At 38.5% G+C, this 25,806-nt stretch overlaps 1 protein-coding gene across 1 annotated transcript; it reads left to right on the plus strand.

Moving 5' to 3' along the window:
- Nucleotides 1-24,320, plus strand: Pgk1 (phosphoglycerate kinase 1). The gene is made up of 11 exons (XM_027933882.2): nucleotides 1-171; nucleotides 6,960-7,010; nucleotides 12,719-12,874; nucleotides 12,991-13,135; nucleotides 16,042-16,145; nucleotides 16,927-17,046; nucleotides 20,985-21,099; nucleotides 21,338-21,517; nucleotides 22,940-23,117; nucleotides 23,376-23,474; nucleotides 23,840-24,320. Exons 1-11 carry the CDS (start codon nucleotides 107-109, stop codon nucleotides 23,878-23,880), a joined length of 1,254 nt encoding a protein of 417 aa, XP_027789683.1. The 5' UTR covers nucleotides 1-106; the 3' UTR covers nucleotides 23,881-24,320.
- The last annotated feature ends 1,486 nt before the right edge of the window (nucleotides 24,321-25,806 follow it).

Genomic DNA, 25,806 nt, shown 5'->3' on the forward strand with positions numbered 1-25,806 from the left:
CTCCCGGTGGGCGAGGTGCTCAGCATTCTGCACGCGTCTGGACAGCGTGTCGGTCGCATTATCCTTCTCTCAGTCTCCAACCTCTCGCCCTCGCCTTATTGCCAAAATGTCGCTGTCTAACAAGCTGACTCTGGACAAGCTGGACGTTAAAGGGAAGAGGGTCATTATGAGGTAATTTTATAAATCTGCCTGCGCGCCCGCTGGGTTCTGCAGCAGCCTTGTTGGCCCCGGGCGGATTTGCTTTCCCATCTGCCCAAAGTTTCTTTCACCATTCAGCGGGATCCCTGGGGTCTTAGTTTGCAGGACGAGGCTGCCCTCCATTGGGGCTGAGGCTGTGCCCGAGTTTGTGGGTTCCTAACCGTATTTCTTTTAGTCCAGGAAGCGGCTGTAGTCACCTTTTGGGAATAGATCCTACCAAGAAAGGGCTCAGATTGCCGGGACCTATTTTGCCCCTTTCTTGCTCCTGAAATGCACTTAAAGCCCTTCATTGGCGAATGGGACCTAATTCTTAGCTCCAAAGTCTTAAGGCCCCAAGAAAGGGACCTTGAAAGGTCATTTGGGTAATTTCCCTTCCCCCACCATTCTAGACCTTGCCAGACAAATGAAAAATTACCCTCATTTTAAAGCTCCTTGCACAAAAGGATATGTTTCTCAGGATGTTTCTTTAAATGTTCAAGTGTGGAAATCTTCTAAAGAATTGGGGGTGAGAGGATGGGGCGCACCGGATGAGGCCCCGCAGAGTTTATGTAACAAGCCTCTGCTGCTCTACCGTGTCGTTGGACTTCGGGCCAAGGGGTTTGCATCAGGATTGTGACACATACTGGGTAATGGTAGCGCAGGGTGTGGCTCTTCGTACTTGCTATCCTCCAACCTCATTCTGCCATGTGGGTAGAGAAGCAGGATATTAGAAGTGAGTAAGCCTCCCCAAGCACGTGGGGGTCTCTTACTCTGCGCATGTGGAATCGTGGTCATTTACCAACATGGCTTCTCCCTCATCTGCCAGAATTACTAGCATGGTGTATGGAACTTTACATTTATGTATCCTTTTTGTAATTTATGATACATTTCTGCTGCCAGGAATAAAGTGTATGAGGATGGTTAGGTATATAATTGATGAACTTGACTGTTCATGTACCCTAACAAGATTCAAGGGTGATATTTTTATAGGGCCATAAGAATTTCCATTGATTGCCTTGTGCAGCCCTGACCTTTTAGGGAAGTGGTTAGTTGATGGGCATGTATGTGAATGGTGTGATTTAGTCCCCTTTACATTGTGGGTCAGTTAAGTGAGTGAGGCCATCTTTTGGATATTAAGGAATGCATAAGGCAGTAGAGGAGTAACTGCTTTAAACATGAAGGCATTTATGAACTAGAGAACTAAAAATTAATGTAGCTCTCCCCTTCTCATTTCATTTTGGCCAGGAGTAGTTTGTAGATTGCCTTCTTTGCCTTGCTGTGGAGATAGACAGAACCCAATAGGAATGTCCATGAGAAATACCTGATGTCCATATTTCCCCAAATGGTATAGGCCTTTGTAATCTGGGCACAGCAGCCATCCTAGTATTAGATAAGGATTCTCTCTGGACCTTGTACCATCATCCTAAGCAAAGGGGATAGTCCCACTGGAGAACAGGCCAGGTGGACATTGGCCTACAACAAGCTCTTAGGTTTTAATTATTTTTTCTCATTTCCACAGTGCTTAAGGATGACTTTTTCAAGGAATGGGTCATTGTGCTAGTCACCTTGCTATAAAGGCAGTAAGGAGCTTTATCTCCTCTTTGTAGGGAAACTGGCTTGAATTAATTTGGCTGGTTGTACGTGGGAGCACAGGAGGTGCTTGTCTTTTCTGCCTCTGCACCCAGTAAAATTTCATTTAACACAGATTTCTAACCCTGAGCCTTGAAATGATTGGCTAGTCCTATTTTGCTGATGGAAGATGACCTGATCAAGGTTACTGAACTAGCAAGTTTGTAGCAGAGCCAGGACTACAATTTGGGTCTCTTTGGCTACCAATCAGATCCTCTACATATTTGAACATAATGACTAAGGACAGGTTAAAATAGACCTTTTGTCAGCTGAAGGTTACAGTCAATAAATTTCCCACTGTAAATTGTATTTATTTAGGCTGAAGACAGGAAGTTACTTTGTTCCCTGATTATTAATGTATCTTTTTTGAACAGAGAGTCACATTGTTGGGATTATTATTTTAGAAAGGCCCAGGCAGCCCTGCATGCTCAGCTCAATTCCTTTTTGTTTCAGTGCCTTTATGTGGTGGTGGCTGGCAGTGTTTCAGAAATGGGGCCTCCTGAATAGTGGCTGCTTCACGTGTCTCCTCTCCTTTGTCCTGTGGAAGGGAACTGTGATGTTTGCTGACTTGTCTGATGGTCCCCTAGTTTGAATTGCCCAGGGAAATCAGCCATTTTGTTGGGGGAACTTTACATAGCCAGAAACCTGACTGGTTAATTATCAGGTTCTACATCAGTTTTTTAGGACTCCCACTGACTTTACAGCCTCTTTGAATAAGTTTCCTTCTTATTTTTGCTATCTCATTTCCTTTCCTTTCTCTCATAGGTTGCCAGTCATCCTTTGCTTGCTTGTAAAGCACTTCCCCTTTCCTTGCTCCCTCCTGTTTTTTAAACCTCACTGGTTTTCTCTAACTCGTTGTAACTTGTTAAGCAACAGCCCTAATGCAGTGGAAAGAGAGAAAAAAAAACTCAAGAGCAGGAGAAGAAAAGGCTCCAAAACAGCTATAATACCCCAATTTTCTAGTCAGGGACAGTGATCCGATGACATAGTTCCTTTGAGAGTTTTTAATGAAACTGTGTCTGGAGTCCTGAGAATTAAAGTAATAAAGACTTGATAGTCTTATTCCAATCAAATCAATGTTTAGAATTTTTATTTTGAAAATAATTATAGAGTTACAGGAGAGTTGCAAAAATTATACAGTCAGGTCTTGTTCACCCAGTTTCCCCCAATGGTAGATCTTAAATTAATTATAGTAAAACATCCAAAGTGGGAAACTGACATTGGTATAAAGTGTATATAGTTCTATGTCATTTTATCCATGTGTAGATTTGTGTAATCACCACCATAATCAAGATATAGAACTGTATCACCACCCCGGTCTCCCTCATGCTATCCATTTATAGTCACACCCCATTTCTAATTCCTGGTCATTGCTGATTTGTTTCTAAAGTTTTGTCATTTCAAAAAAGTTATACAGGAGTGGGGTTGTGGCTTGCCTGGCATGTGTGAGGCACTGGGTTCAATTCTCAGTGCCACATATAAATAAGTGAATAAAATAAAGGTCCATCAATAACTAAAAACATATTAAAAGAAGTTATATAGCCAGGTGAGGTGGTGCACACCTGTAATCCCAGTGGCTCTGGAGGCTGAGGCAGGAGGACATGAGTTCAAAGCCAGCCTTAGCAGTTAAGCAAAATAAGCAACTTGGTGAGACCCTGTCCCTAAATGAAATACAAAAAGGGGTGGGGATGTAGCTCTGTGGTTAAGCACCCCTGAGTTCAATACCTGGTACCAAATATATAAATGGAATTACATAGTATGTAACTTTTGGGGATTGACTTTTCCACTCAGTGTGATTTCATCAAGATTTATTCAATTTGTCACATATATCAATAGGCCATTCCTTGGTATTGCTGAGTAGTTTTCCATGGTATGACTGTATCATAATTTATTTAAACATTAATTCATTGAAGGACATTTGAGTTGTTTCCAATTTGGGGCTATTACAAATGAGGTAAATATGGACATATGCTGTAATTACTGTAGGGTAAATGCTTAGGAGTGGAATTTCTGGGTTGTATTTAACTCCCCTTCCTTTTTTCTGTGTTGGGGATTGAACCCAGGGCCTCGCACATGGCGTGCAAGTACTCTACAATTGAGATACGCTCATAAATTGCATTTAACCTTTTTGAGGGAATTGCCAGATTGTTTTCCACAACTGCTGCACCATTTTACATTCTTACCAGCAGTGTACAAGTAAACTCTGCATCCTCAGCAGCAGTGGATATCTCATTTTTTAAATTTTAGCCATTCTGATATTCATGCAGTGATATCTGAATTTGTTCCTGAGGCAAAGCTTGGGAATGTTTCAGGAAAGTGCAAAAGGAAGGGGTGCAGAGTTTACATAAAATGGAACAAGTATAATGTGTAGGCAAGAGCAGTTACTGTGTTGGGAGTCCTAAGAAGAGAAGTTGAAAGCAGAGTTTCTGAAAGTGTAGGAGATGATGAGGGCAGTGAGGGGAGAGTACAAATCCAATTTTCATCAGTGAGCTGATGCCATGGCAACATTGATAGATGAGACAGATTCTTGGATATTTCTGCCCAAAGGCATTCCTTCCTGTAAGGTTCTAGGGGTAGGGAGGAGCCATGCAATGGATAGCTTGTGCTCACCCTCTTGCAGGTCTTGCCTTTCTGGGAGGCTGCAACTGGGAAAATGACCCACTGTAATGGGATACTTGGTTCTCTTTGAAATGTACTTTGAGGCTGGCAGGGGCCTTGTTCAAGATATTTAAAGAAGATGCTGAGAATCAGAATCAAGTGGCCTGAAACTAAGCAGAGTATATTTCTTTGGTTAGAGGCATACTTACTGCCTTTTAGTTTTGAAGGCTTTCTTCAGAATGATTGAATATAGAACTATTTCCCTCATTTTACCTTTGGAAAGGCTGCTATTCCTGAGGTAGATAGGGGCTCAGGCCTAGGACATATAGAAAATGTGGTGGTTTTCTCACTAGTTCTGAAGGATTTTGTGGTCATCTCCCAGCCCTCAGCTGTTGAGAGGAAGCAGGTGGTGCAGAGGGAAGAAGGAAAAGATGGAGTTTTATGATCAAGGACAGCAGCAATTTTCTTGACTATTTCATACTTTTCTATAGTCCCTTAGCAATTTTTTTTTTTTAGTAATGCTGGTTGGTTCTGTCTTCCAAATCACAGAATTATAATTTGGACAAGCATTAACATATAATATTTAACACTTTTGTGGTACATAACTGTGCTAGATACTCTCTAAGCACTTTACAAATTTAATTCTCTTAATGACTGTGAGGTAAAGTCTATCATTCCCATTCTACAGATAAGAAAACAAATAATGATCTTTGCAGGCAAAACAGACCTTAAAAATGGGTGCTATAGGGCTGGGCTTATGGCTTAGTGGTAGAGCGCATGCCTCGCATGTATGAGGCCCTGGTTCAATCCTCAGCACCATATATAAATAAAACAAAGGTCCAATGACAACTTTAAAAATATATAAAAAGGTGCCATACATTATTGCTTTCAGTCACATAGAAGTAGGCTGAGGTTCCAGGGAGTTCAGAATTGGTTCTTAAAAATGGTAAAAGCAGTGATCTGTTAGGTTAGAAGGGAAAGATTGTGGTACATTATTAGCTTGTGACATTTGACTAATTCCTTCTAATGATCTGTCAGGTGGGCTAAGGCACATGTCTCATCTTTTCAGGATTTTTTTTTTTAAAAAAAATTTGTTGTTGTTGTCAGTGGACCTTTATTTAATTTATTTACTTATATGCAGTGCTGAGATTGAACCCAGTGCCTCATACATGCTAGGCAAGTGCTCTACCACTGAGCTTTGACTTCAGCCCTCCTTTCAGGCTTTTTGTATTGTCTGTTCTGAAGGATACTGTCTGAGCTTGGTACTTGACCCTGGGTTTCTTCCTAGTCTTAAGGCTGCAGGCTTTCTCCAAAAAGAATGATAGTCTTTTTTTTTTTTATTAATTTTTCAGTACCAGGGATTGAACCAGAGGTGCTTGACCACTAAGCTACATGCCCAGCCCTTTTAAAAATATTTGTTTTAGTTGTAGATGGACACAATACCTTTTTTATGTGGCACTGAGGATCAAACACAGTGCCTCACATGTGCTAGGCAAGCATTCTACCACTGGGCTACAGCCCCAGACCCCCACTCAACCTTTTTATTTTTATATTTTGAGACAAGGAGAGTATTGCTAAGTTGCTGTAGTTGGTCTCAAATTTGTGATCCTCCTGCCTTAGCCTCCCAAGTCACTGGGATTATAGGTATTTTCGACCTCCACCAGGCAATGATATTCTTTTGATGTGTGTGTTTTTTCCAGTAATGGGTGTAGAATCTAGGGGCACTGTGTCCCTCAGCTACATCCTCAGTGCCCCCTACCCCTGTTTTATGTTGAGACCAGTTCTTGCCTAAGTTGCTGAGGCTGGTCTCAAACTTGAGATCCTCCTGTCCCAGCCTCCAGAGTTGCTGGGATCACAGGTGTGCACCAATTTATTTTAATTTTTATTATTTTTAAAATTAATACATTATGATTATATATAATATTGGGGTTCATTGCAACATTTATATATACATATAATATAATTCGCTCCGTTTCATTGTTTTGTATTTCCCCTTTCCCTACTCATGATCCCCTTCTACTCTACCGATCTCCCTTCTGTTTTTAATTGGTTAATGTGTTTTATTCTTCTAATTAATTTTTTCCTAGTTCTTATAATTTAAGTTAGGCTTTATTTTTTGAATTTTTTTAAAGTATGCTTTAAAAAATTCAAAAAATAAAACCTAACTTAAAAGGGCATAAATCATAATCTCAACAAATTATCACATAATGATCACATTTGTACCATCAATCAGGTCAAAAAGAACATTACCAGAACATTACCAGAAGCCCCCTCTGGTATTCTATCCCAGTGGCTAATTATTATCTTGACTTTTAATGCCCCTGTTTTTGTGTGTGTGTGTGTGTGGAACTGGGGATTAAACCCATATTCTTGGGCATGCGAGGCTAGCATTCTACCAACTGAGCTATATCCCCAGCCCCCGCCTCTGATTATTTTGAAGGTGAGGTTTGAACTTCTGGCTTACTTAACTGGTTCAGTAAAAGTGCTGCTCCTGATCTTGAGAGAACAGTAAGTTGATCTTGGTTCTGAAACTGAAATTTTTGTTTCTTTTTTAGAGTGGACTTCAATGTTCCTATGAAGAATAACCAGATAACGAACAATCAGAGGTAATGTTCTTGCTAAATCTGGCCTGGGTTTAAGATGTATGTTGGTGTGAATATATAGGATAAAATGGTTTACCTTTCATATTGTAAAATTATAGCAACTTAAGCCATGATTTTGGCTTTCTTTCAATCTACCATCTGGTTTGCTTTCTTAAGAGAATGTAAGAATTGAACATTCTAAATTTTAAAAATATTTAGTTGTAGATGGACATAATAAGTTTATTTATTTTTTTATGATGTGCTGAGTATCAAACCCAGTGCTTCACATGTGATAGGCAAGCACTCTACCACTGAGCCACAACCCCAGCCCCTGAAAGATTGTAAATTTATGAGAAAATACAAACTGAAAAAAATCATCCTAAGAAAGTGATTTTTCTCTCTCTTTTCTCTATTTTGTTTTTAATTTGAAGAATTTGGAGTTGTTCTTTTTTAAAGAAATCAAAGTTGTAGGTTAATTGACTTCTTTTGTAAAATTCAACTATGCAAGAGAAGGATTTTTAATACCAATAATTATTAAGCTTACATATAGTTTTATAATACTATTCCAGATAGCTTTAAAAAGTCAGTTTTGAGAATTTTGATTCATTTTTACTTTTATTTTTAATTTAATTTATTTCTGAGACATGGTCTTGCTATGTTGCCCAGGTTGGGCAGGAATTCAATAACTAGCCTTAGCCTCCTGAGTAACTGGGATTATAGGTATGCATTGCCATGACTGGCTTTGATTTGTTTTTGCTTTTAAAAAACAAAGCAAAAGACTTCAAAAGTAATATTTTCAGTCAGTTTAGCTGTTTCAGTGTCTTGGATCCTAGATTCAGACAGAAGCTGTTTTTTTTTTTTTTTTTTTTTCTTTTTAGAAAATATCTACATTTTTTTTTTTTTACCAGTGCAGCATAATTGTACACAATGGTGGGATTTGTTGTTATATCATTCCTTAGTATTTACCCTTTCACTCCCCTCCTCCCTATCCTTGGTTCCTTTCTTCTTTTCCACTGATTTCCCTTTGATTTTTCTGAGATTCTCCCCCACACTGTTGTTTTCCCCTTTTTCCTTTCTGGCTACCACATGAGAGAGAAAACATAGGACCCTTGATCATCTGAGTCTGGCTTATTTCATTAGATACAATGTACTCAAGTTCTATCCATTTTCCAGCAAATACCATAATTTCAATTTTCTTTTTCTCTTTGGTACTAGGAATTGAATCTGGGGCCACCTAACTGCTGAGACACATCCCCAACCTTTTTTGCTTTTTATTTTGAGACAGGGTCTTACTAGGTTGCTTAGGGCCTTGCTAAGTTGTTCAGGCTGGCCTTGAACTTACAGTCCTTTTGCCTTAGTCTCCCAAGCCACTGGGATTACAGGCATGTGCCATTGACTCATTTTTCTTTATAGCTGAGTAAAACACCATTGTGTATATATACCACATTTTGTTTATCAATTCATCTATTGATTAATAGCTAGGCTGGTTCCACAATTTGGCTTTTGTGGATTATTTGCATAAATGTATGCATTTTATAGTATGACGACTTTAATTCTTTAGGATAAATACCAAGGAGTAGTATAATTGGGTCATATTGTGGTTCCACTCTTAGTCTTTTGTGTGGTTGTACTAATTTACAATCTCACCAGTAGTGTAAGTCTTCCTTTCAGAAGCAGAAGTTTTAAGTGATAGTACTGCTTTTATTTTAAATTTTAAATAAAAGTTTGAGCTTGAAAGTTGCTTCTCAAGACCAGTGTTACCTAAAAGAAATGTAATGTAAGCCATATTTTATTTAATTCAATAAGTCTAAAATAATTATTCCAGTATGTAATCACTATAAAATTAATTAAAGGACAGTTAACATTTTTATGCTGACTTTAAAATCCAGCATGTATTTTACACATATATAGCACATTTCAGTGTGGACTAGTGTCATTTCTAGTAGTCAATAGGCTCCATAATAGCTATTGGCTAATTACTAATGGATACCATATTGGACAGCGTAGGTCTAGAACCAGAATATTTTCAGGTATTAGTCCAAGAATAGGACCTGGCATTTTATGAGACACGTCCCTACATTATCATGGCAATAAAATCTTTGTACACCGCAACTCCAATCACCCCCCTTTTTGTGATGCTGGTTGTTCAACCCAAGACCTCAAGCATGCTAGGCAAGCACTCTTCTACTGATCCTCATCCCTTTTGACTGGTCTTGATTTTCATTATCCTACATTATATAGAAAAGATTCCATATTTGCCTATTAAAGTATTTAATGAATAACAGCATAGAAACATGTCTGGGTGCATCTAGTTTTAGGTGGACACAATACCTTTATTTTATTTGTTTTTATGTGGTGCTGAAGATCAAACCCAATGCCTCACACATGCTAGGTGAGTGCTCTACTGCTGAGTCACAACCCCGGCCCAAATTTATTGATTTCATTGGGCAAAGTTTATATATGATACAGTTTATTTTTATATAAGCAAGTTTCTGTATCTGTTACATAGCATAAAATATTTTAGAAACATTACTTTTTTTGTTTCATCATTCCCTTCTTTGCTCAACTATCTCTTTATCACATTTTCCCTTGTCAGCCTACATAAAATCTCCACTATGCTTTTTTTTTTATTTTTTAAAAAAAATTTTTCTTAAAGCCTTTATTTGTTTAGTTTTTTTTTTTTTTTAATGTGGTGCTAAGGATCAAACCCAGTGTCTCACACATGCTAGCCAAGTGCTCTGCCACTGAGCTATAGCCCCAGCCCTCTACTGTTATTCTTCATTCTTATCTTTTATCTGCCTTCATTGCTTTACTTTCTCTATAACTCTTAACATGATCTGATAAATTACACATACATACATACATTGTGTGCATGCTTTTGCACATACACACAAATACAAACTAAAAAAAAAAAATCATCCTAAGAAAGTGATTTTTCTCTCTCTTCCCTTTTTTTTTTTTAATTTGAAGAATTTGGAGTTGTTCTTTTTTAAAGAAATCAAAGTTTTAGGTTAATTGACTTCTCTTGTAAAATAACTATGCAAGAGAAGAATTTTTAATACCAATAATTATTAGGCTTACATATATTTTTATAAGACTATTCCAGATAGTTTATTTTCCTCTGTTAGGATTCTACTTACATGAGAATAGAGATTGTTTATTCTAATTTTTATTTATTTATTTTGGTACTGGGGGTTGATCCCAGGGGTGCTTTACCACACTGAGCTACATTTTTGAGACGGGGTCTTGCTAAGTTGTGCAGGCCGGCTTTGAACTAGAAATCCTCCTGTTTCACCTCCTGTTGTGGCTGTTTTTGTTTTGTTTTGTTTTTAACTTTTATATTCTTTGCACCTAGAATGATGTGACTGGCACAAAAGAACCATTTAGTAAATGTTTGAAGGAAGCTGGGCAAGGTGGTGCACATTTGTAATTCCAGCAATTCTGAGGCTGAGGCAGGAAGATGATAAATTCAAGGCCACCCTCAGCAACTAAGTGAGACGTTAGCAACTTAGCAAGGCCTTATCTCAAAAAAAATAAAAGGAACTGGGGGTGTAGCTTAGTGGTTAAAACACTCTGAGTTTGGGCTGGGGATGTGGCTCAAGCGGTAGCGCGCTCGCCTGGCATGCGTGCAGCCTGGGTTCGATCCTCAGCACCACATACAAACAAAGATGTTGTGTCTGCCGAAAACTAAAAAATAAATATTAAAAAAAATTCTCTCTCTCTCTCTCTTAAAAAAACACCTCTGAGTTTAATTCAAAGTAAAAAATGCTTAAAGGGAGTTTTTTTATTATTGTTACTGTTTTTGATGGTGGGGACTGAACCCAGGGCCTCCTGCAGGTTAAGCACATGCTCTACAACTGAGCTGTGTTCCCAGCCCTGATTTTTTTCTTTTCTTTTTGGTACTTGGAATTGAACTCAAGGCCTTGCTTATGCTAGGTAAATACTCTACCATTGATCTACATCCCCAGCCCTTTTTTTTTATTTTGAGACAAGGTCTTACTGAGTTGCCCAGGCTGACCTCTCAAACTTGTGATAATCCTGCCTCAGCCTTCCAAGTAGCTGAGGTTACAGGCATGTGCCACTGTGCCAGCTCAGTCCCAATTTTTTGATTAAAATATAATAAATGTAATACATTATAGAAACCAAGTTCTATATAATGTGTTTATCTTTTGTATATAAAAAAGTGATTTAGTATCTATAATGGATGCAGAAAAGTTGCTACATATTTCTTATTTTTTTCCCAAATATCCTTTGTGGTTTCAGGATTTGAAACATTATGTCTTTTATCATCACTTAAGAATGGTGTTTTCAGAAGTCTCCAAAATACCATATTGAGTTTCTAGGACTCGTAGGACTCTGCATATAATTGTTCTTATGTCCAGACTTTATTACAGTGAAAGGATACATGACAAGATCAGCAAAGGGAAAAGACACAGGAGGAGTCTGGAGATTTCCATGGCACAGGCTTCCAACATACCATGAGGGGACGTATTAGATGGGCTCCTTTCTCCACAGTGAAGAGTGTAGTGATTGCGTGCAGTGATTTTGTCCTGAGAAGTCTATTAGACTCTCATCCCATTATTTTTTTATTTGTTTATTTTCACAACTACATATTAGTTGTACGTATTAATGGGATTCAGTGTAATATTTCCATACATGCATACAAAGTGCACTGATCAAATCCAATCACCCTTTTCTGACCTTTCCCACCCTTCCCAATCTTTAATAATCACCATTCCACTTTAAAGATGACTTTGTTTAGATACCACATATGAGAGAGAACACACAGTACTTGCCTTTCTGGTTTCATTTAATATGATATCTTCTAGTTCCATCCATTTTGTTGAAAATGATAGAATTTCATTCTTTATGGCTGAATAATACTTCCTTGCGGGGCTGGGGTGTCTCAGTGGTAGAGCACTTGCTTAGCATATGTGAGGCATTAGGTTCAATTCTCAGTACCACATATAAATAAATAAGATAAAGTTCCATTGACAACTAAAAAATATTTTTAAAATACTTCCTTGTGTGTATATACACATGGTGTGTGTGTGTGTGTGTGTGTGTGTGTGTGTGTGTGTGAATTTTTTTCTTTATCCATTCATCTGTTGTGGGGATCTTGACTGATTACCCTATCTAAGCTATAGTGAATAGTGCTGCAGTAAACATGGGTATGCAAAGATCTCTTTTGTATACTGATTGCATTTCCTTTGACTATACACTCAGGGGAGCTGGTTACATAGGTACCCTTTGCCTAGCGACCACCCAAATTTTAGACTTCTAGATGGGAGCAGATGTTCAACATAAATTACCTTGTTTATACAGTTTAGGAACAGTGAACAGCCTTGCCAGTTAGAGAGCTGAGAGAACATTCCAGTTAGAGAGCTTAGAGAACATTTTGAAAGCCAAGTGCCTAGACACCTGCCAAGGGTCAACCTTCCAAGCAGGTCTCCTATAGATAGAATATTCAGGCTTGCTTTCCTAACTCTTTTCTGCACAAGGGGCACATCCGTGATGACGCTACAATCCTAGGTGGAATATTGGCATCATATTTAACTTCTTCCCCTGACACGAATTTGAGGGATACCACTGACTTGCTGACAGTACATTTGAAGGAACTTGGAAAAGTAAAGGGGCTTTAGGTTTTTTAAGTCATGAATAAAGCATGTCCCAGTAATCCCTAGGAATAACATTGCTTTGTCAACTATATGTATTTATTTTATTTTTTTCAGGATCAAGGCTGCTATCCCAAGCATCAAATTCTGCTTGGACAATGGAGCCAAGTCAGTTGTCCTTATGAGCCACCTCGGCCGGCCTGATGGTGTTCCCATGCCTGACAAGTACTCCTTAGAACCAGTTGCTGCAGAACTAAAATCTTTGCTGGGCAAGTAAGTGCCAGGCTCTGGTGCTGGTTGAGTATATAGGAGGACAGATTGTCAGGCATGTTGTTACTGGTTTTTTATTTTCAGACTGCTTGAGTCGCTTCATCTGTTGCTCCCCCTAGGGATGTTCTGTTCTTGAAGGACTGTGTGGGCCCAGAAGTAGAGAAAGCTTGTGCCAGTCCAGCAGCTGGGTCTGTTATCCTGCTGGAGAATCTTCGCTTTCATGTTGAGGAAGAAGGGAAGGGAAAAGATGCTTCTGGGAACAAGGTAGGTCCTGTGATTTTGACATTATTAAAGATTAGGTCCTGAATCTGGAAGAGACTATGATGGAAGAATACAAGAAGCTTGTATTTTTTCTTAGACACTTTCTCATTGAAGTATAAAATACAAGTAAGAATGCACAAACACACAACTTGATGAATTATCACAAAATAAATGCATCTTTGTAACTACCACCTGGGTCAAGGAATAGAATATTACCAGCATCCCAGAAGTCCTTCTGGTACTCAAATGGTTTTGAAATATATGTGAACATTCTTGGGGTATAAGATTATTCAGTGAATTTGATGATCATGGTGATATTACCTTGGATTTAAGGTATTTTTCTAAGAACTATAAAACATTTTCTTTGAATCTGTCTTTAAGATAAGGGGGTGTAGGCTTCATCCTCATTTCAGGAAAAGTCTCAGGAAAAAATACTAAGTTTCAGAAAGGTAGTCATTTGACTAAGTTAATGGTGCTATTGCTGGACTTTGTAGCTAAGGTCATTAGATCAGCAAACTTTTTCTGAAGTGGCTAGATAGTAAATATTTTAGGCTTTGTGGGTCTTTCAGTCATAAAGGCCATATAGTCTCTGTTAGCTCTGCTGGGCTCTACCATTGTCATGCAAAAGTAGCCATAGATAACCCACAAAACAGATTACTATGACTTGACAACCAGAATTCTATTATTAAATGATCTTTGAGCATGATTTTTTTTCTTTATTCTTTCTAGTCCTACATGACAGTAGAATCTATTTTGATTTATTTATACAAGTATGAAATATATCTGATTTTAAATAGGATCCCAGTCTTGTGGATGTTTAAGCATGATTTTGAATTTGATTCACTAGAAGGGAAGCTGAAGGCAGTTTTTAGTACTTTCTTCCATTCTGCTGGTCTTTAGCATCTGAGAACACATGCTCTGAGGCTGGTATCTCAGTCCCCTTTCGACTTCTGACATTTCTTAAGGTCATTGGGAGTGACTGCTTTCAAGCAGTTTCTTTTCTTAGCAGCACAGGCCCTGGTTTTGCCTTATCCTGCCTTTGGCACAGTCTTGATAAAGTACTAGGAGTCAAATGCTGACCTAAAATTTGGTGCCCTTTTAAACTGAAACCCAAGATGCACAAACTCTAGGGCTTAGAAATGGTGGGAGGCAAACTGGCAAATTGGGGCAAAATGTTTTATTTTATGATGAACTGCTTATGCTATTCCGTGATTTATTTTTTAGTAGTTAATTCACTTGGCATTTAGTGTCTGATGGCTTTCAATACCTGAAATTTCAGGAGCCTGGTGATAAGTTCAAACTGGATATAAGAATACAGTGAGGACCTAAAATTTTTATTTTATCCAGTATAACCACATTGATCTTTCAGAATGAACATCATCATCCTTCTAGTTATTGGCAAATTAAAAATGAAGAATGAGTTATGATTATTATCGTTTGTTCCTATGGCACTTTTTTTTGTGGAGAGCCTTTGATTTATCCCATTTTTCTAATATTATTATTATTTTTTTATTATTATTGGTACTGGGGTTTAACCCAGGGGCACTTTACCACTGAGCTACTGAGATATGTCTCTGGTCCTTTTTAGTTGTATTTTGAGACAGGGTTTCACTGAGTTGCTAAGGGCTTCACTAAATTGCTGTGGCTGGCCTTAAACTTGCAACCCTTCTGTCTTACCCTCCTTAGACTCTGGGATTACAGGTGTGGGCCACTGCACCTAGTGGCTCCTTAAATAGCTCTTAAAATGGAATGGTTATCATGCCTTTTTGGTTGATAGGAATAGTTGAAGGACAGAGAGTAATTTCCCAATGGTTATACAGTAAATTAATGTAAGAGCTAGTCCTAGAACCCAAGTCTTCTGATGTTTGAGCATAATTAACCATTACTTCATTTATCATCTTCCAGTTACCAATGGTAGATGGCTTTCCATCCTGAAGAGGTTTTAGGGGCTCCACAGTCTGTATTTTTAGTGTTCATGGCTCTGTAATTCTTTGGGTCATTAGTGGAAAATGCCATTCTTTGTGGTGGCCTCCTTCACCTCTTGATACATACAAAAATGGGAGTGGGCAGTTACTAAAATAAACATCTGTTCTGTGCTGTGTACTATTCTGTGCCATGTCCCCCTTCATCTGGCATACTTCCTGTGTATCCTTGCTTAGATGCCTGCCAGAGACTTTATTTTGCTCCTCCTGCCATTCTGTTTTCTGTCTCCTTTGGGGGAGCCCTGGATGGTGAGCTGATACTTTGCACTTGTGTTTCATTTCTTTTCTGTTTTTTTCTCCTCTCTCTTCATAGAAGTGTATGTCTTGATTTCTCAGATGCATAACTTTGAGGGAAGGCTGTAAAATACCTCCTTTTACACCAACATAAAATGTTTCTGAGGTATTTTTCTATTGTCATATTTAATTTATCATCTCTGTCCAAACCTTTCCTTGTTGCTTTTATGAGGGATATGTATGAGGGCCACTTTGCCTTTGCAGAAGGGCCTTGGTAGTTAGAAACTTGAGTCAAGTATAATACTTTCACAAGAATATATTAAAATAAGAAAATGAGTTAGCATAAGGAAAGGGAAGAACAGTCAGAATCTTGACCTGCAGGTTGAAGAGAGACCAGTGGGATGTGGTTAGCTTCAAATGATTAAAGGTTAAGCCATGGTTCAAGAGTATTAGGTTTGTAATTTTGAGGGAAGGTGAGGGAGTGCAGGATCATGAAGAAATAACAAGAGGACCTGGAATATTTGGGAGAAAGAAACAATCCTGTTAAAAATTTGCTGTCCCACCTATTCAAGGTCTTTAGAGATGTTCAAGAGGACCCTCAGTGGTATGAAATGCTTTTACAGTTAGTTGTCTTTGGAGCCATAAGCACTTCCTGTGTTGGCTTTTCATCACAGTAGTTGTTTTTCTTTGCAGGTTAAAGCTGAACCAACTAAAGTAGAAGCTTTCCGAGCGTCACTTTCCAAACTAGGGGATGTCTATGTGAATGATGCTTTCGGCACTGCCCATCGAGCCCACAGGTACCAAGAGCCTTGTTGGATACTGGGCTGAGAGCAGCTTTCTTGTTTACTTGAGCAGCTCAAACTCGAGGTTGCTTTTAAGTATTTCTGCATTGTATTGTGATTGTTTCAATTTCTATCTCTAATTGGAGCCACTATTGTGGCTCTTCCTGATCTAGAGAGGAAACAAAGGTAAAAACGTTGGGAATTGTCAAGTGTTTTATGTAGCTTTAGGAAAAGGTTTCTCTTTCTAATGGATATTACTTTGGGAATGTTTCCAGATCAGAATCTTAACATTCTTATCAACTGGTTGATTACTTATTGTATAATATTTCTTTTGGGGGTATCTGGGATTGAACCCAGAGGGGTTTTGACTACTGAACCACATTCCCAGCTGGTTTTTATTATGAGACAAGGCCTTGCTGAGTTGCTGAGGCTGGCTTTGAACTTGGTAATCCTCCTGCCTCAGCCTCTGAGCTGCTGGGATTACAGGTGTGCAAGCACTATGGCACCCAGCTTATTGTATATTGTAATTCAGCCCTTTGCCTACTGAAGACTATTACTTGGGTATCTTAGAGTCTGCCTAAGTTCATTGCTTTTTACTCTTTCTGTTTGACCCTGTTTATTAGTCAAAAACCTTATCATGTACCTAAATGTTTTCTGTTGCAGTTTCAGGATGAAAAATCATGATTTCTTAGAAACTCAGAATGAGAAAAACATTTTAGTGATGAGGAGCTGGCTTCTAGGACTGGGAGAAATGGTAGAGTTTTATGAGAATTTGATTGTCTTTGGTCTTTTCTAGCTCCATGGTCGGAGTCAATCTTCCACAGAAGGCTGGTGGTTTTTTGATGAAGAAGGAGTTGAACTATTTTGCCAAGGCGTTGGAGAGCCCAGAGCGACCTTTCCTGGCCATCTTAGGCGGGTATGAAAAACACTTTTGGATTATGCTTTAAGTAGTGTTTGTGTGGCAGTAGGCCATAACTTGGGTAGTTTATTGTCAGATAGCATAGTCATGCTGAGTAATTGTGGAGAATTTAATAAAGGGACTGTCTATAGAAGTGATGGTAGATTTAGGGACACCAGAAAAGGACAGTATATAATTGGGCTAGCAATATTCATCACCATCCCTAGGCCTGAAAGGGCAAAGAAGGGAATACAGAGAGGGGAGTTATGTGGAAGAGCCTTCCAGTTAGAATGGTAGTGTTTATTCAATGGAAAGATGATAATCTGGCAGAAAGGGACCCCAGGGAAATAAATACTGTGATCTCCCTTCAATCTCCTGATGCTGCATCCATACCCCCCACCAATTGCTGAAACTCAACTGGAGGCCAGAGGTAAGGGAGTCCCTTGATGTGGTTCGTGCAGGTCCGCCTCCTGGGACAGGGTAGAAAATGGTTGTGGAGGGAAGAATAGGGAAAAATCTGCCAAAGTGCTCATCTCTAATTTTGAAGTTTTTATGAAGCTCTTACATACAACCTGGCTGGGAATAACTAGGAAACCCTGCTCCTGTATGTTCAATATTATGTCTTTATATTATTTAGACTTCATTTGTACACATTATGTACCTATTTTATGTTTGTTCCTAGGGGAAAAGGCAGCATATGGATAGTGAGATTCTCATGCTTAGTAAAGATTAGAAATTTCAGAATGGATAGTTGAGAGAATACATTTTAGATGATAAAGTAGGGACAAGGGGCTGGGACTGCTTGGATGAGATAGCTTTGTGTCACTTGGCATGGCTGTTAGGTTGCAGCCTCTCTATTGTTACAGGAATATGACCCTTCTGTGAGCAGGATTTTTTTGCCCCCATGGGACTGGACACAGCATTTCCTGATGAAAATTGACTCTGGAGTTGGCTGTCAACTTCAGGTAGTTGCTCTCTAGGCTTTATGAGCCCAGTTTCAGGGTCCTAAAAATCATCCAGGGGGATTCAGGTTGTAGTGTTTTGTTCCTGTAAAAAGGTAAATTACTGGAATCATTGCCCCTCTTCTTCACTGGATTATGAAGATCAGACTCAGTTTTTTGATTTTCCTGGAAATGAGGATTTGAGCTGTCTGGCTTTGTAGACTTTCTGTAGACTTGTAATAAGAAGAGTGCCACCTAGTGGTTATGGTTAGGTTTATGTTCCCAATGGATGCTTGAAACCAGATAGATAGATAGATAGATATTTTTGCTATATGCCTATGATAAAGTTTAATTTATAAATTGGGCACATTGGGAGATTAATAACAGTAATGAAATAGAAGAATTATAGCAATATACATATTGTTATTTAAAACTTATGAGTTATTTATTTCTGGAATTTTCCATTTAATACTTTTGGATTGTGGTTGACCACAGGGAAGTGAAACTGAATAAGGGAGTGCTACTGTAGCTGTTTTGGTGAAGCTGATATGGAAAATTTTGCCACATTTCTTAATAGTGTAGTCTTCCTAGGCAATTAATAATTTCTGGAAAATTTTTACATAAAAAATACTTTATTGTGGAAACAAACATACAGAAGTTAAAAGAAGAGCATAATAAACCCCTGGGTATCTGTTACACTGCTTTAACAAATTGACATTTTGGGCAATCTTGTTTTATCTGTGAACCCCATTTTGGTCAGGATGTTTTTATTTTTCCCCCGTCAGTACTTGGGGTTGAAGCCAAGGACACTCTACCATTGAGCTACAATCCCAGCTTTTTTTTTTTTTGTGGTGCTGGGGATTGAACCCAGGGCCTTGTGCATGTGAGGCAAGCACTCTGCCAACTGAGCTATATCCCCAGCTCTCCAGCTATTTTTTATTTTGTTAACAGGGTCTTGCTAAGTTGCTGTGGCTGGTTTTGAACTTGAGATCCTTCTGCCTCAGTCTCCATAATAGCTGGGATTATAGCCATGTGCCACTACACCCAACTAGGAATTTTCTTTTAAATAACTGCCATATATTATACATAAATTACTTTGTTAAGGATCATTTATTCTATAATAGTCCTCTTCTTACTTTCATCCCAACAATGTGTTGAAGAAACAGGGACATTTGAGCTGTATACTATCCCTTAGAGATGAGCATGTATTTTCTGTGTGCAGTGATGCCAAGATGGTGTGAAGATGATACATGTTCAGTAGAAACTGTACTTTGAATTTCGGTCTTTTCTTGGGCTAGTTATGTGCAGTACAATACTTTCTTGAGAAGAATGAGAAGCTAGAAGGGACAGTGAGCTGCACCTCCCAGCCAGTCATACAGTCATGAGGGTAAACAGTGTATAACTCTATAGTGTAATGTACTGCTAAGCTGTGGTGTGTTCATCAGGTTAAGTGCATTAAATGTATTTTTTCTGTTTTCCCCCCTTTTCATTGGTACATTATTCTTACAGTGGGATTTGGTATAATATTATTCATATATGCACACAATGAAACAGTATAATTTGATCAATTTAATTCCCCAGTACCTCCCCTTTCCCTCTTCTCCTGGTCTCCCTTTTTTTTTAAATGTTCTAATTAGTTATACATGACAGTAGAATGCATTTTGACACATTGTACACAAATGGAGCACAGTTTCTCATTCCTCTGGTTGTACATGGTGTAGAGTCACACCAGTAGTGTAATCACACGAGTATAGGGTAATGATGTCTGTCTCATTCTACTGTCCTTCCCATCCCCACACCTCCTCCACTCCCCTTATTCCCCTCTGCCCAATACAAAGTTCCTTCATTCTTTCCTATCCCCTCCCTACTGTGGATCAGCATCCACTTATCAGAGAAAACATTTGGCCTTTGGTTGAGATTGGCTTATTTCACTTAACATGACGTTCTCTAGTTCCATCCATTAAATGCATTTTCAGCATACTATATTTTCAACTTACGGTGCCTTTATTGGATGCAAGTTCAGGAGTATGTGTGTATACACATTTTAAACAAATAATCCATTATTTGTTCAATGGATTACAAGTGAAGTAAACAGCCTCTTGGCATCCATTCCCCTATATAAGTATTGTTTTGTACCATAAGATCTCTCCTAGGGTAGGCATCATCTTGTTTATTGAATGAAGAAGGAAATAGTCCTGAAGTGATTTGGCCATTTAAGTGGGATTTAAATGTATTGAAATGTTTATGGAAGGCTAGCTAGCTATTGCTTTGTATCTCTTACTTAAGATATTTTTTCTCTCACAGGGAGGCAAGAGGTACATATGTTTTATTTTCCTCCGTTGCAAAATAAGCTTCAAAAGGGCAGGAATCTTTGTTTTGCCCACTAATGTTTCTTAAACACCTAGGATACTGCTTGGCACAGATTAGGTGCTCAGTGAAGGTGTTGAATTAAGCAGTTCAGCAGAAAAATGCTATAAAGCAATTGTCCCCAGCAATTGAGCATGGGATGTGAATTGAGACTAGAAATATCTATTTTTGTTCAGTGTATGTTTGTACAGTCTTATCCCCTGCTCTAGGATTAAGACAGTTCTGAGTAGATGCAGGGATCTCATGATTAGCAGGTACAGTTGGCAGTCTGGATCCTGTGAATTTTGAGGGGGTATATGTGGAATCTATGCTTTCTTTAGATAAGGATAGGTTTTCTTTCCTTTTTGCGGTGCTGAGGATTAACCTAGGGCCTTGTGAATGCTAGGCAAGTACTGTACTGCTGAGCTATACCTTCAGCCAAGGAGTAGGTTTTCTAAGCCCTTTTTTGATTTGATGTCATATCTTCAAAGATTTCTTCAAAATGGATTAGGCTTTTGGATTGGAGAAATACAGGGCAAAGTTATGCAGTACTTGGTCAATTTGGGACATTTTTTTTTTTGTTCCTGCCTTAGCATAAAATGTCAGGCTCCATTATATTATTACTTCTCTAGTTGATTGTTCTTTTGGTGGTTTTTCTTTCACTTCTAGAGCTAAAGTTGCAGACAAGATCCAGTTGATCAATAATATGCTGGACAAAGTGAATGAGATGATTATTGGTGGTGGAATGGCTTTTACCTTCCTTAAGGTGCTCAACAACATGGAGGTAGGAAACCAATGCCAATGTGAAGTAGCTGTTCATTATAATCACACTTATCTAAATTTAAAAAAAAACAGCTTGATATGAACTCTCCCTAAAAACTCCTATTTTTATCTTAGCAAGTTGTTTTCTTTTTGCAATTATTCCTTTATCTCTTATCATCTCTGGTTGCTGTCTACTTTTGTGAAGCAGTCATGTTCTTAGTATAGAGGCTAATGTTCATCATCTTTGCCCCCTTGTATAGATTGGCACTTCTCTGTTTGATGAAGAGGGATCCAAGATTGTCAAAGACCTTATGTCCAAAGCTGAGAAGAATGGTGTGAAGATTACTTTGCCTGTTGATTTTGTCACTGCTGACAAGTTTGATGAGAATGCCAAGACTGGCCAGGCCACTGTGGCCTCTGGAATACCTGCTGGCTGGATGGTGAGTCACTTCAGTATGAGTGAACAGAAACTTTTTTGTGTCATCTAGCCAACCAACTAACATTTTTTTTTTTTTTTTTGTAGTACTGGGATTAAACCCATGAACTCGTACTTGCCAGGCAAGTGCTCTACCACTGAGCTACAAACCCAGCTCTCTAACAAACATTTTAAAACACTAGGAGTTGGGTTCCAGATGTTGCAGTGAGGCACTTTTTGTGGGAGAACTCATGGGGTAAAAGCAGTGGTATCAGATTTCTGCTGTCTTTATCAGTAATGAGATGAAGCACGAATGTTTCTTTTTCATCTAAGTAATGTTTAAGGACTTACTATGTGCTGGAGACACTGCTGTATGCTTTCATAGTTTGGGCTATTCTGGAGTATGTTGCTACCTAGAAACCTATATAAGAAAACTTCACATGAAATCATGAAGATAATAGAAGTATACTATTCACAAGAAAAACATATGCATTAAAAACTAATATGAAAAAAAAGACTAAATAGTTGATCATTGTGTTTTCCACATATTATTTTGACAGCTGAATAACATTGTCTCATTGACATGCCCGTTTGCTGAGTCATTTTTCTTTTGTTAGGCTTTTGGGTGTTACTTCTCGGTGTGAGGCCTTTGGGTTCATCATTTCTCAGTGTGGCCCCAAGATCAGCAGTATAGGCACCATTTTTGGAATTTGTTGAAAAATGAGGGCTGGGGCTATGGCTCAGCCTGGCATGTGTGAGGCACTGGGTTCGATTCTCAGCACCACATATAAACAAATAAAATAAAGCTTTATTAACAAATTAAAAATTAAAAAAAAAAAGAAAAATGTAAATTATTGAGCTTTACTCCATAGCGACTGAATCTAAAACCCTGGAAGTCTGGGAGTAGGGCCCAACAGTTTGTGTATGAACAAAGTCTCCAGTGATTCTGATGCATGCCAGAGTTTGAGAACTACTGATCTAGTTCAGTATTTCTCAATTTCAACATTATTGACATCTCCATTTTTGTTGTGGAGGTCTGTTGTTGCCTTGTGAGGTATTTAAAGCATCCTTGGCCACTAGGTGCCAGAAGTGCCTCCCAAATTTTATCTTTAGAAATGTCTCCAGACATTGCTGCATGTTCCTTGTGGAGAGGCAGGTTTGACCCAGGTTGAGACCCACTCATCTTGTTCTCGATTGTCATACATAGAATGGTCAAAAATGCCTGTATTAAATAACTTGAAGTTTTCCCTTGAACTTGATCTTTTATAAAGTAGAACTTTTGAGTCAAAGGTCATAAATACATTTATAATTTTAAAGACTGAAGAGTACCTTTGGTTCTAGAAGAAACTTTGGTGTTTAGCCTTGTTTGGTCTTGATGAAGGTGGTATTTGTTCTTTCAAGTAACTTTCCTTGGCAGCTCAACTTCTCTTTTAACTCTATCCCTCAGGGCTTGGACTGTGGCCCTGAGAGCAGCAAGAAGTATGCTGAGGCTGTTGGTCGGGCTAAGCAAATTGTATGGAATGGACCTGTGGGTGTCTTTGAATGGGAAGCTTTTGCCCAGGGAACCAAAGCACTCATGGACGAGGTGGTGAAAGCCACTGCCAGGGGCTGCATCACTATCATAGGTAAGGTGTCCTTTACAAAGCTAATACTAAGGTGAACTGGCAGAATTCTAATCAGAGGAAGGTAGAGGGGGATCATTGACTATTCCTGGGCCTCATGGTGTTAGGGGAATCTTGAGCCAAATGGGTGCATAGTTCATGTAGGAGCATCTTAATGAAAGAGTTCCGAGTCATCAGCTACTTTTGAGTTGCCTTATGGTTTTGGTGCCATTCAACTTTTTTCTTTCTACTTTCCCTTTTCATCTGGCTTTCATTCAACAGGTGGTGGAGACACTGCCACTTGCTGTGCCAAATGGAACACAGAGGATAAAGTCAGCCATGTGAGCACTGGTGGTGGTGCTAGTTTGGAGCTCCTGGAAGGTGAGGTTCTTCCTTGTTTTTTGGCTTATTTAGGGGTAGGGTGGGGAGAAGTGGGTAGAATGGAATAAAGAAATTTAACAGCTAGTACTGTCATTAGCAGTCATTATTAGCTGGGCAGTACAAATGGAAGAACTTCAGATAAAGCTCTTGCATCCTTTTGAGGAGGGGAGGGGCAGATAGGAACTTGTTCTTAAACATGTCACATTCTAGTAGACCTGGGACACAAAATGCAAAAGTTGCCTAACTCCTGGCTATATTATCTTAAAGAATAGCTGATGTGTTATTGGGAAGAGAGAAAGGGGCATATCTGGCTTAGTTGGCCCTATAGTAATGCTATCTATGTGTATGTGCTCTCTCAAAAACAGGTAAAGTCCTTCCTGGGGTGGATGCTCTCAGCAATGTTTAGTACTTTCCTGCCTTTTGGTTCCTGTGCACGGCCCCTAAGTCATCTTAGCATTTTTCTCATCTCCACTTGGCATTAGCTAAAACCTCCCCCCACATCAAGATTCAGCTAGTGGCCAAGAGAGGTAGCACCAGGAACCCTTAAACAGTTGCACAGCATCTCAGCTCATCTTTACTGCACCCTGGATTTGCCTATATTCTTCAAGGTCTCATTTAAATTTCTTAGTGACTAAACCATTATGCATTCTAGAGTGCATCTATTTATATTTTGCCTGTTAAAACAAAGTGAGCTGTGTTAGCTTAGTTCTCTTTTTGAAGTAGCTTATTTTGATTAGCTTGTCACTGTTCACTACTCGGCATGGAAACAAGATGAAATTCCAGTTTTAGGGAGAAGCAATTGATGAACTATTAAATGATCAATAAACATGTCCATTGAAACTGGAATTTTTTTCCTGTCATACTTTGTTAGGAAGGGTAAGAATAGAAACTTGAAGGGACCAAATATCTGCATTTCTAAATTTAAGAAATGGGATGGCAGCAGTGGGGAGGTGGGAGGATTAGATGAATGCCTACTCCTTATTGAAGAGTTACACTGTTAGTGTTTTTATTTTAAATTTTTATCAGTTTGACACAGTCACAATGTAAACAGTCAAGGTTTCACCGCAGCAAATAGAGCCTCAGCTTATTCCTCCCATATGTGATTCCCATTTGCCAGAGGTGACCACTGTTTTTCTAGTTATTTGCCTCCATGTTTCTAAGTAACATCCTGTGAGCTTCTTGGATTTTTTTTTAAAAAAGGTACCTATTAATTTCATACCATTGAAGATTTAACATATAGCCTCTGTTCCACATATCCTTCTACTACTTCATTCTTACAGTATAGTTTTATCACAGATTAAAGTTTACAGTATGATTTTAAATATTGTTCTGCTTAACTATGTAGTATGCTATATTTACTTATGTGATTTTTAAAAATATTTTTTTAGTTGTAGTTGGACACAATATCTTTATTTATTTATTTTTATGTGGAGGATTGAACCTAGCACCTCACATGTGCTAGGTGAGCGCTCCAGCACAGAGCCCCAGCCCCATACTTATGTAATTTTTATTGTCTTGGAAGTTAATGTCTTTATTTTTTATTTTTTTCTCTTTTCCTATGTATCTCTATCACTGATTCATTCCCAAATCTGCTGGAAGTATTAATGTTTCAAACATACAGATAATCTTAATTTTTACTGGAGACATCCTGCTGAAGTTCTTGGTGTTTTTGCTCCAGTTTGTACTGGCTACCCTCTAGGTTTGCTACATAGCTGTTGCCGTGTTGTTGTACTTGGGTGCCCTCTGGTTTGAGCTCAGGAATTCTAGTCCTGTATTTGTAGATGAGACCCAAAGATACCAGCTACAGGTCTAGCAAATTAATGTTACAGCTGGGCTAGAACTTTAGCAAACTGATCACTGTTATTTCCTATTGATTATCTTTTCTCCAATATTTTATTATTTCAAGTACACAGAGAAATGGAATGAAATATACAATAAACACTCATATGCCCAGGATCTAGACTATGATTGCCAGCATCATCCATCTATCCAATCCCTGATAATCTCTTAAGTACTTCCTATTAGAATCTACTTTCAGATCATCCCTCATTGATTAGATTTTTAATCCAGACTGAGGAAACTCCAGTTTTAAATATCTGTGTAGCTGCTGCATGCTTAGCTTATGGTAGAAGGAAATGTGAGCTAGCATTTATGTCCTGAAGGGATTCATAACTTAGTCAAGATAGTGGATATGTACAACTTATGAGCGAATGAAGTAGAATAGTATGAGGATATGCTTTCTGGTTTAATATAAAATTACGCACTACTGATGAAAATAACTGCAAAGATATAGGCTTTAAGTGGTAAATTCACTTTTTTAAAATTATTTTTT

The sequence above is a fragment of the Marmota flaviventris genome, chromosome X (assembly GCF_047511675.1).
Source record: "Marmota flaviventris isolate mMarFla1 chromosome X, mMarFla1.hap1, whole genome shotgun sequence".
Classification (NCBI taxonomy): Eukaryota; Metazoa; Chordata; class Mammalia; order Rodentia; family Sciuridae; genus Marmota; species Marmota flaviventris.

Coding starts and splice junctions, on each gene's coding strand:
- Pgk1 (XM_027933882.2), top strand. CDS start 107: ATGTCGCTGTCTAACAAGCTGACTCTGGACAAGCTGGACGTTAAAGGG. Junction 172..6,959: donor GGGAAGAGGGTCATTATGAG/GTAATTTTATAA, acceptor TTTCTTTTTTAG/AGTGGACTTCAATGTTCCTA. Junction 16,146..16,926: donor ACTGCCCATCGAGCCCACAG/GTACCAAGAGCC, acceptor GGTCTTTTCTAG/CTCCATGGTCGGAGTCAATC.